This window comes from Anguilla anguilla, chromosome 16 (genome assembly GCF_013347855.1).
Source record: "Anguilla anguilla isolate fAngAng1 chromosome 16, fAngAng1.pri, whole genome shotgun sequence".
Taxonomy (NCBI): domain Eukaryota; kingdom Metazoa; phylum Chordata; class Actinopteri; order Anguilliformes; family Anguillidae; genus Anguilla; species Anguilla anguilla.
This window is the reverse complement of record NC_049216.1, coordinates 24,681,311-24,700,138: the sequence shown is the minus strand read 5'-3', so window position 1 is coordinate 24,700,138 and position 18,828 is coordinate 24,681,311. Positions and strand designations below refer to the sequence as shown.

The 18,828-nt window shown below is 46.0% G+C and overlaps 3 protein-coding genes across 4 annotated transcripts; 2 read left to right on the top strand and 1 right to left on the bottom strand.

The window, feature by feature from the left end:
- Positions 1-758: 758 nt before the first annotated feature.
- Positions 759-3,344, bottom strand: mcee (methylmalonyl CoA epimerase). Its single transcript, XM_035396555.1, has 3 exons — positions 3,249-3,344; positions 2,394-2,740; positions 759-2,062 (listed from the first exon to the last, which is right to left on the bottom strand). Exons 1-3 carry the CDS (start codon positions 3,274-3,276, stop codon positions 1,910-1,912), a joined length of 528 nt encoding a protein of 175 aa, XP_035252446.1. The 5' UTR covers positions 3,277-3,344; the 3' UTR covers positions 759-1,909.
- A 310-nt stretch (positions 3,345-3,654) lies between these two features.
- mphosph10 (M-phase phosphoprotein 10 (U3 small nucleolar ribonucleoprotein)) lies at positions 3,655-9,080 on the top strand. Its single transcript, XM_035396538.1, has 11 exons — positions 3,655-3,808; positions 4,183-4,867; positions 5,007-5,194; positions 5,584-5,752; positions 6,009-6,150; positions 6,319-6,386; positions 6,506-6,643; positions 6,844-6,954; positions 7,247-7,354; positions 7,584-7,814; positions 8,829-9,080. Exons 1-11 carry the CDS (start codon positions 3,723-3,725, stop codon positions 8,976-8,978), a joined length of 2,076 nt encoding a protein of 691 aa, XP_035252429.1. The 5' UTR covers positions 3,655-3,722; the 3' UTR covers positions 8,979-9,080.
- A 1,109-nt stretch (positions 9,081-10,189) lies between these two features.
- fan1 (FANCD2 and FANCI associated nuclease 1) lies at positions 10,190-18,813 on the top strand. 2 transcript variants are annotated; one of them, XM_035396522.1, is made up of 15 exons: positions 10,190-10,332; positions 10,570-11,914; positions 12,017-12,220; positions 12,687-12,827; positions 13,167-13,368; positions 13,941-14,174; positions 14,686-14,823; positions 15,013-15,121; positions 15,418-15,537; positions 15,995-16,159; positions 16,299-16,473; positions 16,904-17,007; positions 17,583-17,777; positions 18,023-18,151; positions 18,397-18,813. In XM_035396522.1, the coding sequence occupies exons 2-15, from the start codon at positions 10,666-10,668 to the stop codon at positions 18,532-18,534; spliced, it is 3,303 nt and encodes a 1,100-aa protein (XP_035252413.1). In that variant the 5' UTR covers positions 10,190-10,332; positions 10,570-10,665; the 3' UTR covers positions 18,535-18,813. The 2 variants fall into 2 exon arrangements, with proteins under 2 accessions (XP_035252413.1, XP_035252412.1); XM_035396521.1 differs by having other exon boundaries at positions 10,570-12,220.
- The last annotated feature ends 15 nt before the right edge of the window (positions 18,814-18,828 follow it).

The following is an 18,828-nucleotide window of genomic DNA, read 5'->3' as shown; positions in this document are numbered from 1 at the left end:
ATATTTTTACCCTGCATGCATGTATGTATGCATGTGCACACAAATACACTAACTACATTTTAAGAATGCCTGCAACACACAGGTGGATGCAGAATAAGAATAGAAATGGGAGACCAAAGAAATGAAGGTGACTGTTAAGGTGACTGTTAAGATGAAATTGGGGTCCAGAGTGGGTGGCATTTTTGGGCCTGTGGGGAGGAGCTGAATGAGAACAGATAAGATGACTAAATAAGCTGACTGTTGATGAGAGTCAAGTTAGGACATTTTCCAAAAGTGGACAAGTGTACAGACGGTTTTAAGTTGTTGTCTTTTACATTGATGGAACAATTAATTTTATTTGTTTATGCATGACCTGTGAATTATTTCTTCTGAATTAGCTGTTCTAAAAGCAGGTCAAGGTTGAGTTATTGGCTTTTGTTCTGTATATACAGTATATTAATTCACAAGCGTTTGATAATGTGATTTATCTGACTGATGAGTGGACAAAGACGTGGAATGTAATGCCATTTATGGTAATCATTTAACTTAAGGGAGAACGTTATTTATTTCTTTCTTGGCATGTGAATTGAGAACTACTTTTCAGTGCAGGGGGATATTATGTGCGCAAATTTACAGAGCAGGTTCACCCTTTAAAGACGTTTAATGGCCACAAGTTAGAATCCTGGGTTAAAATCTCAAAGTATGGAACCTTCTACTGCACTGTCCCATCCTTGCACTGAGGCACTGGATTGCACCCATCCCATGAACACCACTTCTAGCAGCATGTCATGTGGTCTTTAATTCAAATTTTAAAAGATAATGAAATGGAAAGCTCAGTCGGATCAGGGTTCTTTACATTAACCACAATGGAAAAAAAACACAGCGGACCACCTGGAAAGTACACTACAGTATAAAATTGTGCTGTGACTACCTGATAACATTGGAGCTCAGATTCCAGCTTATAGTTTTATTGCAAAAAGGGGGATCTAAAAAGGAACAACACTCAACTACCTAAAGGCTGAATATACTCAGGAAGTGGTAATGGTCCAGTTTCCAAATGTTTCCAAAATGATTCATATTATTATTATTATTATATGGCATGCTTGTTTACCAGACAGACAACCCCACTCTACAAGACGGACTCAAATACATTTACAACCTATAATAGACACTATTAATTAAACGTAATTAAAACTGGTTGAAAAAACATTAATAAACATTGCTGTCTAAATATGTTTTCATTTTAAAATTTGCTTTACTTCTGAATATTTCCCCATTGGCTCAAAGGTAGCAGAATTTTGCAAGAAATATTCTAACTGTTCAACTTAATTAAAAAATATAAGAGGACTTATATGGTGTCGAAATGTGATAGCTATACATAAGAAGAAAACACAAATAGTTCACCAAATTCAGAAAATACTAACCCTCAAGACAAAATAAAACAAATAAAAAATGCTAATTTATATAACAATATATTAGATTTCCACAATTTTCTTCATTGGTTGGATAAGTATGACAAAAAGCAAAAAAATGTAACAGTTCTTAAAGGCATATAGGGAAGAAAAAAATTTCCACCCAAGTTGTTCATATTTAATAGAATATGTTCTATGATTAATTTAACTGCACCCAAGAAACAAACCAAACAGAGCAAAAGATCATAAACCACATGAATAAAGATCCTATTTAGAGAACATAGTTCCCAATTTCATAACAACAATCAATCACTGCTGGACAAAGAAGTGGAATATACCATTTCTGTAAATTGTTTAGCTTAAGGAAAACTGTTTAGGATTTCATAACAACAGTCAATCACAGCTATCTTTCAATGCAGATTAGCCAATGGGAATATATAGGCTATTTTACTCGGGCACTTGATGATTTATCCCCTTTTGCAAGCCAGTGACACAATGTTATTGAGAGTGCCTAGTGTTCAGGCCTGCTCCAGTTCTACAAGCACCCCATCACAGTCTTTTGGGTGCAGGAACATGACTGGCTTTCCATGAGCTCCTATCCGTGGTTCCTCTGATAGGGTCCTAATCTTCCTCGCCTTCAAATCCACTATCGCTGCATTGATGTCATCCACCTATACGCCCATGAAACAAACGACACACGTCAGCACAGCTTTTTAAATTAATGATGTAAAAACAATGTAAAATGTATTCTTACCACAGGAGTAACAGAACACTTCTTAAGCTCATGGGTACTGATGTGAAATATTACATATTGAATCTGGATCATCTTTTGCTTATGTCAATACCTAACTGGTGGTTGATAGCACAAACACTTTCCCTCCACATGGACTTCTTAGCTTCAATACATAACACAAAAGGATCATGTGTCATAATTAAACTTTTGCCTAGTTATATTCAGGAAACGTAGCCCCTTCAAATTTAAGAAGGATGAGAGAGATTTACCTCGATGCAGATGTGATGCATCCCTCCAGACTTATTCTTTTGCAAGAATCCCGCTATCGGACTCTTCTCTCCCAGTGGGTGCAGTAGCTCAAGCTTAGTGTTGCCCAGCTCAACGAAGACTGTGTACACCCCGTGTTCAGGAAGGGGTACTGTGGCGCTTACCTGAGCACCAAGAATATCGCGATACAGAGCCGTAGCCTTTTCTAGGTCTGGTACAGCTATCGCAACGTGATTTAGTCTCCCAAGCTTCCACACAGTCTCGGGAACATCCTGACAAAGGACCTTGGATGTTGAATACGTTCTCAACACTGGTGCTACTTGACGTGCACACTTCGAAATACCTGTAACTGAAAGAAAATGGGGCTTGCGCTATTTTGTATAATTTAATCACTAAACTACCGCACGTTCGCTGCTAAACTCTGATGCTATAGGGCCTATGGGATACAATTGATGAGGTCTACATGATTTGCTTTGCGTTACACCAGTTGCATTAGCGTGAATGACCCAACAAAGACGGGAATAGACTGAATTGCAGTCATCTCTACGGACTCTCAAAGCAAAGGACATTGCTGTCATGCATGTACAGTGACTAGCTGGCCTTAGTGTAAGGTGCAGGCTACAGTTTACAACTCAGCTCAATCACAGTAACTATCAAATGTCTACTGTAGTAACTACAATATTTTAGAGAACTAAAATTGTTCTGAAAATTATTTTTTATCAGCGAGACCGCGAACGCTGTGTCACTTCAGCAAAAAAACTACCGCAAAGCATTCATATAACTCATAAGATATAATCACTACGACAGTTTACTCAAATATAAGTTCAAATAGCTTTCAGAATTTATAAGTACATTACCTGCAACCTTTAACATGGAGGCCGCCATCTTTTTTTGGTTTCTTCAAACTTCTCAACTTTATTCGAAGAGCTGCCACATTCACAAGAAATGTTTCTAATTGTAGCTCTTGTTGGGTCGTTACGTGAATAAAAAAAAACACAAGAAACAACAAAAATAACATATTTATATCATACGTTAATTTTTTTATTTTTTTTATTTAATGTTCATTATTACAGTTCACGTCTTGCGATACAGCGCCGTTTCAAAATAATGGCCACCTATTTCAGATTCGTTTCATAGAAATATAGTCAAATAAAATATACACCTAAAAACAGCATTTTCCTGGCGAGCTTATCTCATTAAGGCTTTTTTATTATTATCCGGAACTGTTGTATTTTGAGACGAAGTTCCTACCGAATTACTGTAGAATTGTACTTTTGTTTCCTCGGGAGCATGTTTTCAAGTGGCACATCTGTTCCCATGTGCAAGAAGCCATGGCTGACGGGGACCTGAAGAACACGCTTGAAAGTTGTTTAAAGATTTTAAATAATGACACTGCACACCCAGAGAAATTTCTTAGGTAAGACTAAAATTCATTTAACGATATTTATTCCATACGGTAACAAGCTAGCTGAGACATTACTGTAGTCGGTAGGAGAGTAACTAGCTGGCTGAACAAAGCTGTTGTTAGGGTTTGTGTGTGATATGTAAGAAAATAAAGGCTTGATCATATCGCTAGCATGCATGATATCGCTGTGTATGCACTTTATGTGTGGATCTAATGTAAAGACATAAATATGTAGCTTCTTAGCTATATGAGTGGCTATATTCGCTGCCTACTCGTGTACATTCATACTATTACTGGTTTCCATGCCATACAGTTTGGACGAATCTGCCATCAAGATTATTGTGGTAAAACATTTAAACCTGTTTCTGTTGTGTTCTAAATGCTAGTCTCCAGAATGGCCTGGCGTCGGACTTCACCGCCCTCACAAAGACTCTGTATGATTTGCGCAAGGCACATGAGCCAAAGGGTACAGTTGGCAGCCCTCTGGAGCAGCTAGTTGTTGAGAACTTTGACGATGAGCAAGTCTGGCAGGAGCTGGAGCTTCAGAATGCTGCGGTGCTTAAACACTTTAATGTAGCAGTGAACCAGGCAGTCAGAGATGAGACAATAATTCTGAAGGAGGATGAAGAGGAGTATGAGGAGGAAGAGGAAGAGACTGGAAATATTAACAAATTAGATGATGAGCAGGAAGAAATGAGTGAGGAAGATGTGGAGGATGAGGAAGATGAGAAGGAATCCAAGCCCTCAAAATCTTCAAACGAGGCAGTGGAGAAATTCACAGACGAAGACTCAGATGTGGACTTTGATGTGGATGAACTGGAGAAGCGGACAAAGCAGCAGAAGCTGACTAAGCTCAAAGCTCAAAGGCAGGTTGGCCCTGGATCAGAGGTGGATGACCGGTTCTTCAGGCTCTCTGAGATGGAGGCCTTCCTGGAAGAAGTGGAAAAGAGGGAGGGGAAGGACGATGATGGCGACAGTGAGGTTGATTACTTCCAGGACTTGCCATCAGGCGAGGATGACGAGCTGGACCTGGAGGAAGAGCTGATGCCGAAAAAACAGAAAAAGATAAAGGTGTGACTTGTTTCCATTTTAAACTAGTATAACTTGCATAATAAACATTGATGAACATATAGCTTTCAGTGCTAGCTTTTTTTATAGCTTTCAGTGCCTAGTAAATCCACCCCTTTATGTTAACTGTTTTTCATTTCAGTTCCAGAAGAGTTCCAGAAACTTGAAGTACAAAGACTTCTTTGATCCAGTGGAAGGAGGGTCGGCTCAGAGGGACCCTGAGGAGGATGAAGATTTGGGGTCTGAAAAAGATGGAGAGAGTGAAGCTGGGATGCAGGATGATGATGAGGAGGAGGAGGAGGATGAGGGGAGCCTGGAGGAAGATGAGCTGTAAGGGTTTTCTTTTTTGACAGATGTTGTAATTTGTGTATTAAGGATGTCATATTTCAAAAGCAGAAAGTGTCAGCCTAGAAACATGTAGTTCACAGTTCCTGTGTAATTACTCCAGCTAACCTCTACAGCTGGGAGGTTATTTGACTTTTGTAGGCTTATGTCATGGACGGCCAATTTGAAAAGGTAGAGAGGGGAACAACCTTATGAATGCAGAGCAGTTTGAGTCACAAGCAGATGTGCTCACTGTGAGGAAACAACCTGTTAGTGTGCACTAACCTGTCATTGTTTAATCCTGGACTGACTTAAATCACTATGCATTTGGAGTGTTGTTTCAATCTCTGAAGTTTAACACATATTGGATGATGTTGTGATCTTTGATTTTATAGGGAAGATGCTGAAGGGGATGAGGAGAGCCCGCAAGCCAAGGGAGCCTTGAAGAAGGTGACCTTTGACCTGTCCGATGAGAGTGAAGGAGAGGAGATGGAGGACATCCTTGGTGGAAAGCGTGCAGAGATACCAGAGACCAAGTCCAGCTTTGAGAAAAGACAGGAAAAGGTATTCAGCAGCAGTCCACTGGGGTACTAAAATACAACAATGGTCTTGCTTTATGCAGTCTTTACCTGATACTTAAAAAGGAGTGCATTGTAAGGGCTGTCACTAACATCAACCAGCGTTATTTTCATTTAAAAGTAGATGTCATCTTATAATCAGAAAATTCTTAAAGATGCTGGATAAATGGACCGTGTTAACTGTGTTTGTGAGGTGTAAATTCTCTCGACTGCCTCGTTATGCGTCTGTCTGGACCGCACAGATGGCTGAGAAGATCCAGCAGCTAGAGAAAACTGCTCTAGGGGAGAAACCATGGCAGCTGATGGGGGAGGTTTCCGCGCAGACGCGTCCAGAGAACAGCCTGCTGGCGGAGGACGTTCTGTTTGACCAGGCCGCTAGGACGGGTGGGTTCTGCCTGCTGTCGCCGTGGTGCCTGCTGCTGCTTGCCTTGTGGAATATTGTGACATGGGTCACTGGAAGCACACTGCCCCTGGTAGTGGTGGACGTGTGCCGTAGGAGCTGTTGTGAATATAGCCGTTTTAATTATCTGTTTGCTTCACTGTCTTCCTTAGCCCCTGCTGTTACAGAAGAGACCACATTAGCACTGGAAGATATTATCAAACAACGAATCCGGGACCAGGTCAGTCTCTCATTGTTATCAAGGAGTAAAAAAAAAGGGTATATAATACAACCACTCTGGCATAATGCTGCCTTTGAGGCATTTGAATGCTCAGTCTCTGTGTCTAATATTTTTGGGAGGCATGGGACGACGTGGTGCGCAAGGAGAAGCCTAAAGAGGAGGTGTTTGAGTACAAGAAGAGGCTGACCCTGGACCACGAGAAGAGCAAACTGAGTCTGGCAGAGGTGTATGAACAGGAGTACCTCAAACAGACGCAGGTAAAATCACAGCTGGCCAACAGCTGCACTGTAATACCGCATACTTGTGAATTGACTGTGCAGCTGCAGTTCCTTTCTTCAAATGCATAATTTAGCTCACGCAATGACAAATGCCTTACCTTGGCAGTCTGGTTGTGCTCTAGTAATTTGAGTTTGTTGTTGATTGGTTCTTTTGACATTACTGTATTCAAATATTTCAGCAAAAGACAGAAGAGGAAGAAAACCCTGCCCATGTGGAGATTCAGAAGCTCATGGATTCTCTCTTCCTCAAGCTGGATGCACTTTCAAACTTCCACTTCACACCCAAACCTGTGAGTTTGCCTTTCTTGTGCATTACAGTGTAATTTAGGTAATGCCTTCAGATCCGTGCTGAGTCATTATTCGGGCAGAAGTGTGAAACAGTGGCTAAAGCAGAGGATTATGGAGGCTTGGACTACTGGTTTGAATATGTAAGCCTTATATTGACTCTTATATTTTGTATTTAGACTCATCAATATTCTGAGTATTACCAAATTGTGAAAAGATGTCCTGTGTGGAGAGATGGGTAATACTCACCATGAGCAAAACCTCAGCATCTCCACTTTTCTGCTCTGTCTTGTGCAGCCTGTTCCTGAGGTGAAGGTCGTCTCCAATCTGCCATCCATCACCATGGAGGAGGTGGCTCCAGTCAGCGCCAGCAATAGCACCCTGCTGGCCCCAGAGGAGATCAAAGTGAGTCCCAACCCCCCCCCCCCCCCCCCCCCCCCCCTCCTAACATGAGCAAGGACTTTAAAATAAGTCAGGTAGAGAATCACCTACCCTCTGCCTCTCTGTGAACTCCTTAAGTGTGTGATGAGACGTTAAATGAGGACGTTAAATGGGAATTGGTGCTTCTCTCGCGGATGCAGTAATGCGATGTCCTCTCTCTCTCCCCTTTCCTCTCTCACTCTCTCTCTCTCAGGAAAAGAACCGGGCTGGAGACATCCTGGGTGACTCTGAGAAGACGGCCACAGACAAAAAGCGTGAAAGGCGCAAGAAGAAGCTGACGAAGCGTCTGAAGCTCCAGGAGAAGGAGAGGAGGCAGAAACTGCGAGAGGCCAACAAAATGGGGGAGAAGAAGAAGGCTACGAAAGCAGAGGTTGCAGAGAACCTCAAGAAGGTCACCAAAGGAGGAAAAGCTGTGGTACTGAAGGTATGGTTTGGCTGTATTTGGACAGTTAAGATATTTACCCAGCTGATTAAGCATGCGGAACCGTACACTTCTCCCTATAGCTGAACTTTCACAGTTATTTCATGCATTTTTACTTAATTTCAGTATGATGCATTGTTTGGCAAGTATTTATTGTTAGGTGAAACACAGCTAGGGTATCTGTGCCAACAAAGAAAGACAGTAAAGAAACTGATGGCTCCTTCCTAACTTGAAATGCCACTGTTTGTGCATTGAGTCGTCTTAAACCTTGTAGATGTATTTTACGTCTAGAGTTTAATAAGTTTGTGCTTGTCACAGAAGGAGGATATGGCGGAAGATATACATCACACTTGTTCATGTAAAATAGAAGAGATATGCATCTGTAGTACATCTCCTCAGACAGCTCTTGTCACTTGAAGCTGAGGAATTGTGCAGGCATGAGATTGGATCTTAGGAAAGAAGTGGTTGTTTTGTACTACAGCAGGGGTGATATCTGTCTGGTTTAGCTGAAGCAGTACTGTACAAATTCTGCCAGATGGGATGATGCACAAACGGCCATCTTTAGACTGCACTGATCCCAGCTCTGATCCCTTCTGATCACTTCATCTGAGACAATTAATCAGAGAAGTGTGCCCATAGTCATTATGGGAGGCATCATTTCTCTCTAGAGCTATACTGTAACATCTCCTCACTTTATGGTGCATGCTTTCTGCTGTTTTTGTTTACCTACTGCCACAAAATTGAATTCCATTGATTTATTTCAGTTTCTAATTCTCCATAATATTTCAAAGGGGGTCTATGAATTGCCTTGAAATTAGTCATCATCTCACCCAGCATCATTTGCACACCAACATTGGCAGTAATTCTCTCTCTACACAGTGTGTTTAAGCAAACACTCAGTTACCCAGGGTTTACAGTTTTATACTTCATGAAAGATAGTCCTGATTGTTGTCAGCCCCAGGGGAAAAAGCAGGGAGGTTGACGTGTGGCTCACATAATGTTTGTCCTCTGAACCAGGATGAAGGGAAGGACAAGGCCCTTCGGTCCTCCCAGGCCTTCTTCACACAGCTGCAAGACCAAGTGAAGAGTCAGATCAAAGGAGCCAAGGACCAGAGCGCCAAGAAGAAGAAACAGAAAGAAGTCTCTGCCGTCAAACTGAAATTATAACATTAAAATGGTGTTATATATTGCTTGTACAGACTTTATAAATGGTGTATTTACCTTTGTGTGCCAATGGTTGTTATTTTCAATAAAATGAGTCGGTTCAGATTTCTGGTTCATGATGTGCATTACTATTGGTAAACCTTTATTTGAACTTTTTCCCTGGCTGCTAACATATCATCAACTTTTAAGCTGAAGGCAAGCCACAAATATGTAAATGAATGAGATTGATTGTTACAATGCATAGAATATTCAGTGGAGGTAATCTATCTGGAAAATAAAATGTGTCAGCTCAGTCGATGAGCAGCTCACTCACCTTTCTCAAAATAAAACACCAAGTGATCTTTAGAGATTGAGAAAAATCAATTGAAATTTTGTTTTTTATTGTGACTTTGACTGCCACAAAGGACAGCTGTTTGCACAGCGAAAATACTAAGAAGCCTGGTATTCACATTATAAACTGTGGGAGCAAGTGGGAGAAATTTTTTCCTTATCCATTTGTGAAAGATGTATCGGGAGCTTTTATGAAAGATCACACTGACTTACATTTGATAATCACTGTTCAGGCCACACTGGAACATTTCTGTTAATAATTACTATCAGTAATGAGGAATGGCCAATAAGTCCTAGTTGCTAGTATAGTCTGAGAGTGATACAGCCCATTCAGAAGGATTAAAATTACTGCACCTTGTACTACTTTTTTCCCCACAGATACAGTAATCCTGAATTGACTTATAGCCCTGTCATAAATACGTAAATCATACCCTGAATCATACCAGTTTATATGTCTTTTGGGCAGTATGAAAAATATTTTTACATATTAAGTGCAAATTCACTGAGATATGACCACGTACCTGGAAAAATACAAAAAATTCAAGCCATTTTCAATTCAATTTTCAAATTTCAAAAATTCTATTTTTTCATTGAAATGCAAAGAATGCCCTCTACTGGGAGAAAATATGCTTGTTCCCAATGCAGGCTAAACAAATTAAAGTAGATCATAGATAAACTTTTAATTTAAATTGAATTAAAATACCTATAAAGTCGCATATATTAGGAAGGATCAACTTTCAAAATGTATCTGAATCTACTGACAGGGACATTGACAACAAGAGTCCCCCATGTCAGACCTTACTGGAAAAAAAACACTGCTCGATGTAGAAATCAACTTCTTTAGCCTAGTGATGATTCGCTCGATTGATTACTGCTGCCTTAAAGCGGGCAAACCTGGTCAGAAAAGAATACTTTGCTAAACCAGATGTAGCAAGCTAGCTATGTACCTCCATGCAAGGATAGGGTGCACAACAAGTACGACAAATAATACGTAAGAAACTTCTTCACCATGACAGGTTCACGCAAGGTAAGGGAAATAGTAGAGCAGTCTTCTGAAATGCTGTTACAGCTCGCTAGATAGTTAGCTCAGCTATGAAAAGATTGCTAATCAGATGGCTACAAATTGCTACAAGTTACTTCTGTATTATTTTTTGTAGTTATCAGTATTCGTGTTTTCCCCAATGTATTATTGACTGCGCATGATACTAAGACCAGAATGACCTGTCCATCTGATCGCATGTCGTTTCTTTGTTCACTCATTTAGGTGGCTGTCTCGCAACAATGCACCGATGGGATATCTATTTCAGGGAAAGGTTATTAAATACCGAAGACAACACAATAAGCCTGGAAGGTCAATCTCATGGCTGAGAGACGCTCATCTCCGGCTGCCAGGGGGAAGAAGCGGCGGACTTTATCGCTGACCAAAAGGGGTGGAGATGGCCGAGCGAATAGCGGAACGAACTCTATCGCTGCGTTCTTCAACAACGCGCCTCCAGCCAAACTGGCCTGTCCACTGTGCGGTGAGATGGTGCCCCGGTTCAAAATAAACGAGCACATCGACTCACAGTGCCAGACATTTATTGGGAATGACCCCAAGGATGCCGGTTTGTCGGGGAATGGCGATAAGAAATGCGTTGTCTCCTCAACTCCAAATGATGGCGTCCCAAATCAGGGCAGAGCACCATGCCCTGAGGAGAAAAAACATTCAGCCACCAGCCCTTATTTTAAAAAGCAAGGGTTTTTGCAACAGGACCCACAGGAGTCCAGAAATAGTGGAACTAAGCTTGTGAGGAATGTAGACCTTGGGAGCCTGGCCTCAAAACTGTCCAGAAAAAGGCTGAAGTTCACTGACTGTGAGGATACATTGTGCCAACAGACAAGTAGAGCTCCACAAAACACTGAGCAAATAGGGGGCAGTGTGGAGCTGAACAGCTCCCAAAAGGAGAACTACTGTGTTGAGGTTTCTGATGACAGGTGCCCCACAGGTGACACTGAACCGACAAGCGACAGGACCACTCTAAGGACAGCTGCTTTTTCTGTGAACAGGCCTCAAACAGGGAGCGGAGAGGGCTCAGATCAAAAAGAATCAATGTCCGAGTCTCCTCTTCCAGTGGTGTCCGTGTCAGTGCAGTCTTCTTCCACATCCCGACTAAGCAATAGCAAGAACAAAGAAGTGTGCAGAGTGGACCCTCCCAAACCAGCTCTCCCAGCTGCTGCCAGAATTAAGAATAAGAGGCAGAGAGAGGCGCCGAACAGTCAAATCCTGAAAAAGAAATTTACCCCATCCTCAGGGCGCCCCCAGCTACCTCAGGATAGTGTGGGAAGTGCAGGTGCCGGTACGAGCACAGGAATAAGGGGGGAGAGTTCCGACCTGAAGCCCAGTGAAGCTGAAGCTAATCTGACTCCTTGTGGCGGTTCTGAGCTGAAGCCCAGTGAAACTGAAGCTAATCTGCCTCCTCATGGTGGTTCCGAGCTGAAGCCCAGTGAAAATGAGGCTAATCTGGCTCCTCGTAGCGGGTCCGAGCTTAAGCCTGGTGAAGCTGAAGCTAATTTGGCTCCTCGTGGCGGTTCAGAGCTGAAGCCCAGTGAAGCTGAAGCTAATTTGGCTCCTCGTGGCGGTTCAGAGCTAAAGCCCAGTGAAGCTGAAGCTAATTTGGCTCCTCGTGGCAGTTCAGAGCTGAAGCCCAGTGAAGCTGAAGCTAATTTGGCTCCTCGTGGCGGTTCAGAGGGGAACAAGGTCACTGTGCGCCATGCCCCGTTTGCAGAGGGAGGGAGGGGTGTAGAGCCGACGCGGCTGCCCTACTACCTGCGCAACTTCCTGACCGTGCTGGAGGCCGTGCTGGAGAACGAGGACGACAGGATGCTCTTCAACCAGGACGACCTGGCAGTTATCCACGCATTTCAGCAGCTGTCAGGTACACAGTGCTGCTGCAGACGCAGCCTTACCCTCCAACATTATCCTCTCAACATGAGAACAAAAAACCACCTGGGACCCCGTTACTATTATACTTAACAGGCTGAACGTATGTGTGCATTTTAAGGCTTGTTAAGTGCCTGGTGTAAGACATAAAGTAATGACTCCAATGATTTGCTGAATTTAAATACAGACAATATGAATTTCTGTAGTACTTGTGGCTTCATCAACCCAATAGTGGATGGTGCTGCCATGTGCCATTAATCAGTGGCTTATGGTGTATGAGCTAATCACAAAAAATTTTGTTGCCACAGCAAAACACTTTTATAGCTTCAGATCATTCATTGGTTAGAACATGGTGGCTCCACCTATTGAAGTGTTATGATGTCACACTTTCCCATGATCAGTTTTCCTGTCTCATGGCTATGACTCTGTGAATCCACTCACCCTTGGTTGTGTTGGCGCAGCTGCTGGGCAGATGCTCTACGTTCGGCTTTTCCAGAGGAAACTGCACTGGCTGCGGGTAAGCAGGCTGGATTACTCAGAGATTGGCTCAGACCTCGCCCCAGTGATCCAGGAGCTGGCCAGCTGTGGGTTTCTGCAGAGAGGTGAGTGTGGGGGACGGGAGAGCTGCTGAGAGAAAAGGTGTGTGTCTCTCACAGAAAAGACAGAGCAGCCCGTATGGAGATACACACATAAGGGACGGGGAAATGGCAAAGCTTTTAAGGGCCCTGTCACTGGATAGAGCCCAAGAGAGTATTTCAGTTCCCCCCCCCTCCCATCCGCAGTCACAATATCCCACCCCCACTCCTCCCAGAGCCGTGATTATAATCGCTCAGAAAGTACAGGGGGAGGGGGTGGCCATCCCCCTGCGTGCACTCACACATACACATACAGTTCAGCCTTTAACATAATACCCTGTTAACATGTTACCCTACATGCCACAGAGAGTGACCTTCAGGACCTGGAGGAGGTGCTGGAGCTGCTTCCTGCTCCAGAGCTGAGGGGCCTGGCCAAGACGTTCCACCTGGGGGCCCCCGGGGCCCAGAAACAGCAGCTGGTGACGGACCTCCTCCGGCTGGGCCGGCAGCGCTCCCTCTTCGCCCTGCGCCCCGGGCAGACGGGCGCCGGGGCCGCCATCCTAAAGAGGTGAGGAGGAGGGGGAGGGGGCGAGGAGGCGCGACTCCCTGTGAGCCGCGCTGAACCCTGACCGCTCTGTACCCGGTTCCCCTCGCTGTGAGGGCCGCTCTGTGCCCGTTCCCCTCGCTGTGAGGGCCGCTCTGTGCCCGGTCCCCTCGCTGTGAGGGCCGCTCTGTGCCCGGTCCCCTCGCTGTGAGGGCCGCTCTGTGCCCGTTCCCCTCGCTGTGAGGGCCGCTCTGTGCCCAGTCCCCTCGCTGTGAGGGCCGCTCTGTGCCCGTTCCCCTCGCTGTGAGGGCCGCTCTGTGCCCATTGACCGCTCTGAACCCTGACCGCTCTGTGCCCGGTCCCCTCGCTGTGAGGGCCGCTCTGTGCCCATTGACCGCTCTGAACCCTGACCGCTCTGTGCCCGGTCCCCTCGCTGTGAGGGCCGCTCTGTACCCGGTTCCCCTCGCTGTGAGGGCCGCTCTGTGCCCGGTCCCCTCGCTGTGAGGGCCGCTCTGTGCCCGTTCCCCTCGCTGTGAGGGCCGCTCTGTGCCCATTGACCGCTCTGAACCCTGACCGCTCTGTGCCCGGTCCCGCAGGGCGAGGCAGCTGGCGGGGGCGTGCGTGCGCGTGTGCCGCGAGCCTCGCGCCGTCTTCTCCCGGGTCCTCCTCCTCTTCTCCCTCACGGACTCCCTGGAGGAAGAGGAGGCGGGCGCGGGCGGGCAGAACCAGCTCTACACCATCCTGCTGGTCAACTCGGGCCGCCTGGCCTTCCCCGCCTACACCGTCCTGCGCAGGGAGAGGGTGTTCCAGGACAGGGAGGACCTCATCAGGTGAGAGCGTAATGAGGTTATGTTCCACAGTACAGCTTTTGACGGTCCTTTAATTTGTGGGAATGAGACCTGGAAATTACTTATAATGTCCTTCAATTTGTGGCCAAGTATGTCTTGGAAACCTTGTATTGGTTCTTTTGCATCTCGATGACATAGTGCGAACAGCTGAATTCAGATCAGGCTTTTCTGAACGACGTCACCCCTGTTGTTGTGCCTTTACCCTGTTGTTGATGATGTCACCTTAAATCCAGACGGCTGCAGGAATCTGCACTCCTTTTTTTCAGCTGTAATTAAATCCAGGCCTGGCTTGGAAGAGAAACCCAGTGCTGTGAATCCCCTGCGATTATGAGCAGAATAAACACCCCAGAAGTGCTGGGACTGTGCAGTTTGTCACTGAAAGCGTTGATTGCATGACGTTTGTTAGATACGAGGCCGCCATGCGGGCTCTGCAGGACAGTGCTGGGACTGTGCAGTTTGTCACTGGAAGCACTGTTTGCCTGGCGTTTGTTAGGTACGAGGCCGCCATGCGGGCTCTGCAGGAGGTGGTGTTGGCTATGCAGGCTGGCAGCTGGGAGGGGGCCCTGGAGCTCTACACCACAGCTAAGCAGGTCTGGCTGGAGCAGCAGGAGCAGGACAGCCGAAACCACAGGTGAGGAATATGATGTAACAGTAAATACTGAATCTGAAGTATTGGTCCTGGACTGGTCCTTCAGTCTTCAGACATTTGGTTGTTCAGTCCACTCGTATAGACTGCACTGCTACCTGTCCTGTACCACCTGTGTCTCAGTGTGTAAACGTCTCTGTACCAGTATGTGTGTGTTTGTGTGTGTTTCCTCAGGCACCAGGAGGAACTGCCCGTGTTCCTGCGCTGTTTCACCACGGGCTGGGCCTACACCCGGCTGCTGTCCCGCGGCGTGGAGATCCTGCAGAGACTGCGCCGCTATGAGGTGGGCGTGCACACAAATTCACACCTATAGTACGCTGTTATGAGGTGGGCGTGTACACAAATTTACACCTATAGCATGCTGTTACGAGGTGGGCATGTACACTAATTCACACCTACAGCCATAGTGCACTGTTATGAGGTGGGCGTGTACTAATTCACAGTCTCTTGTTCATGCGATTGAAAACTCCAGCAGGTGTGCGTCTCTTTTTATTTATGTGATCGCCTGAATGTAATGAATGTCATGTGACCATTTTCCTGTTCCTGTGATTAAAGTGTCCCTGTTGACTGCTTCTACAGGAAGCAGTGCTGGAGCTGCGGTCACTGCTGGCTCAGGCAACGTTCTGTCCCGACAGCAGGGGGCGCTGGTGGGACAGGCTGGCACTGAATCTACAGCAGCACCTAAAGCGCACTGAGCAGGTACTGCAGCAGTAGCCCTGAACTCTAACCTTAACAATCAAGTAAAGGAGCCAGATATACTACCCCGTGTGCCTCGTGCCAGCGAGTAAAGAGGCTATGGCTTAATTTACTCCTGTGAAACACGTTTGATCTCTGTGAAATGCGAATGATTCATGGTAAGGATCCTTACATAAAGACTACCCCCTTTTAAAGAGACACTTTACAACACTGTCGTTATGGTGAAGCTCATAAATTAAAGCTTTAGACTGTCCTTCTTACAGGACCAGCAGATGTTCCACTTGGCAATGCTAATGTGACCAGAAGTATAGTGTTACATAATAAGTCTCACAATATAGTGAGTTATTGTTCAAAAAATAGTGTCTGTCGTGCCTGGGCAGTGATATCTGTACTGTACTCTGAACAGTACTCTTCTAAACAGACACTTTTAAAGCTGACCTGCTCTTACCTGCTGGTCTAGGCCATAGGTGCCATTCAGGAGGGCCTTTCAGACCCTCTGGTGCGCACGGGTCACCGGCTGTCCCTGTACCAGCGTGCCGTGAGGATGAGGGAGTCCCCCAGCTGCAGGAAGTACAGGCTGCTCCTGAGGGACCTGCCCGCGGTGGAGGTGCAGGACGTCACGCACGTGAGTATCAATGACGGAGGTCGATGACATCACTTCCCTGGCAGCTGAGGGAAAACGAGGCTTTCGTTAAAACGGCACGGCCCGCCGCGCCCGAGGCTCTAGCGTGGCGTGACCCTGCGCCGGGCGTGTCTCTGCTCAGGTGACCATCCGGGGAAAGATGTTCCCGCACGCCGGAGGGATGGGGAAGTCGGTCTTCCTCATGGCAGCCGATGAGGACGGAGGGAATGCCGGCGAGGGCGACGCCCAGGCCACCGTCCTGTGCTCCGTGGAGGAGCTGGCACTGGCACACTACCGGCGGCTCGGGTTCGACCAAGGTAAACCTGCTACTGCTGCTATTTTATGAATGGGCTCAGTAGCGGGGGTTCTGATAGTTCAGTTTACATTGGCTCTCCTTACATACCAGCTATGCATCAGGCACATTTAACGTAATGGTTAAATGCTCAGGCTATACATATTTTTTACACTACTGATGATTTGTATACATGCGCAGAAGCAAATACAAGAAATACTCTTCAGACGCAAACTGAGAGCACCACAGACTCCTGATAGACACTTCGGAAACCTCCGGAAGTTTCTGTAAAAACAGTCAGGAATCTGCGCAAGTGTTGTCTAAGATTAAAGTACTTCAAATACCTGTTTGACCGAAGACTAAAGAAGTAAACAAATTTCTTTTATACTGCACACGGACAAAGTTAATATGAAGGGTAAGATGCTTTTTAAACAAGTGAAGCTGTTGTCCCCTAGGGATTCACGGTGAAGGCTCAACATTTTCCACTCTATTTGGCCTCTTGTTGTGGGATATCATTTTCATGGAGGGCATTCCTGACGTCTTTCGAAATCCATACCAGGTAAGGAAACGCATGAATGAGGGGTCGCAAGACTCGCTGAACCTTGACACACTTAGTTTACGATTGGTGGAAACTCAAGGTTGTGAAAGTATTTAGGATTTTCAGAGTGCTTGAAGGTGTTTGGTTATGTTTAAATTGAGTGACATCTGCCTCTAAAGCATGCAGTCGCCTTTCCAAACTGTGAGGCTGGGATTAGAAAGAAGTTGAGTTCAGTAAGTTAAGATATTTGTAAATGAAAGAAGGTCCTAGTAAATTTACAAAATAAATAAAAACATCCTTAAGAATTTAGCATTTACAAACACTGTAGGACCCCCTGTTGAACTGAGCTGTGTTCTTTGGCAGCGGGTTAGGCTATTACCTGTATTTTCCAATGAGGACAGCACTCAGTCCGGTCTTTAAATGTTCATTAGCACCGCTGCCAGCCTTGCAGTCTGCGTGGACACCTCACAGGAATATGCATTTATCAAACTAATGGATCCAGCACCCACTGAAACCGCATTAGAGAATTATGAGTCAAGCACGTTTGAATTTTCATAAAGTTATTACCTGCAATGCTTCCTGTTGGTTATGAACAGGCTTGCCCTCTGGACCTGCACACGGACCGTTTCTATGGAAACCGGCGGGAGGCGATAGAGGCGCGGGTGGAGGTGCTGAGGGAGGCCTCGGAGGAGACGCTGCACGCGCTGCTGGCCGACGCCTGGAGCTCACAGGAGGGGAGGCTGTGCACCCTGGTCAGCTGGGAGCGCTTCTCCTCCCTGCAGCAGGCCCAGGTACGCTACCTGCCAGCACCACCGCTGATCCAGGATCAGCTAACCCACCCGAGATCTCACTCCAGCCATTCTGTGCGAAACCACAGCACGCAGATCTAGAATCAGTAGTTTAATCAGCAGGAGAGTTGGTCTGTGTAGTTTGTTGGGGTGGTAAGTTGTGGTCTGTAAGGCAGTCAAGAACATGGAAGCAGAGGAACAGGGTACGTACCTTCATAAAGATGTCTCCGTGTTCTCCGCCTGAGCAGAGTCTGGCGTCGTGTCTCGGCGGGGCCTTCCTGGCGGGAATCGTGCAGCGCATGGCCGAGGACTACCGCCACTGCCGCGGGGGACTACCTGACCTCGTGGTGTGGAACACCAGCAACAACACCTACAAGGTCAGGTCTCAGGGTAGCAGGCAATTATTTCCCTAACCTAAAGGTTGTAGTTTATGGGGAATTGTCTTTTCTATTTGCAGGGTGTTTTATTTTATTTTTGGCCTTTTAAAGACAGTACACTAATATCTTCAATATAGGCCTATGTGTCAGTAACGCTGTGATGTGTGTGCCAGTAACCGTGCACCAGAGCGACAGAAACACACGGAGGTGCTCACAGTAACCCTCCCAACCTGCCGGCCTTTCAGCTGGTGGAGGTGAAGGGCCCGAACGACCGCCTGTCCCAGAAGCAGCAGATCTGGCTGGACGCGCTGCGGAAGCTGGGAGCCGACGTGGAGGTGTGTCACGTGACCGACGTCGGCGCCCGGGGGGATCGCCTGGACTGAGACACGGGATGGCTCTCGCACTCTCAGACAGACGCACCCTATGAGTGCTCAGTACAGCTGGCCGGCCCCACCCTCTCTGCTAGACCGAGCCCCTTTTCTCTTGAGAAGGCTTGTGATGAACCTTTGCCAGGGAGTGTGGCAAAAACAGTGCACTTGAACAAATGAAACACTACGAACTCAAAATTGAGATGGATTAATCTTTTTTTTAAATGCTCTCAGGTAGTACGCTATGACGTGTATGCATTTCTTGTGAAATAAAATAAAATCCTTATTCCTAAATGGACCTCATAACAG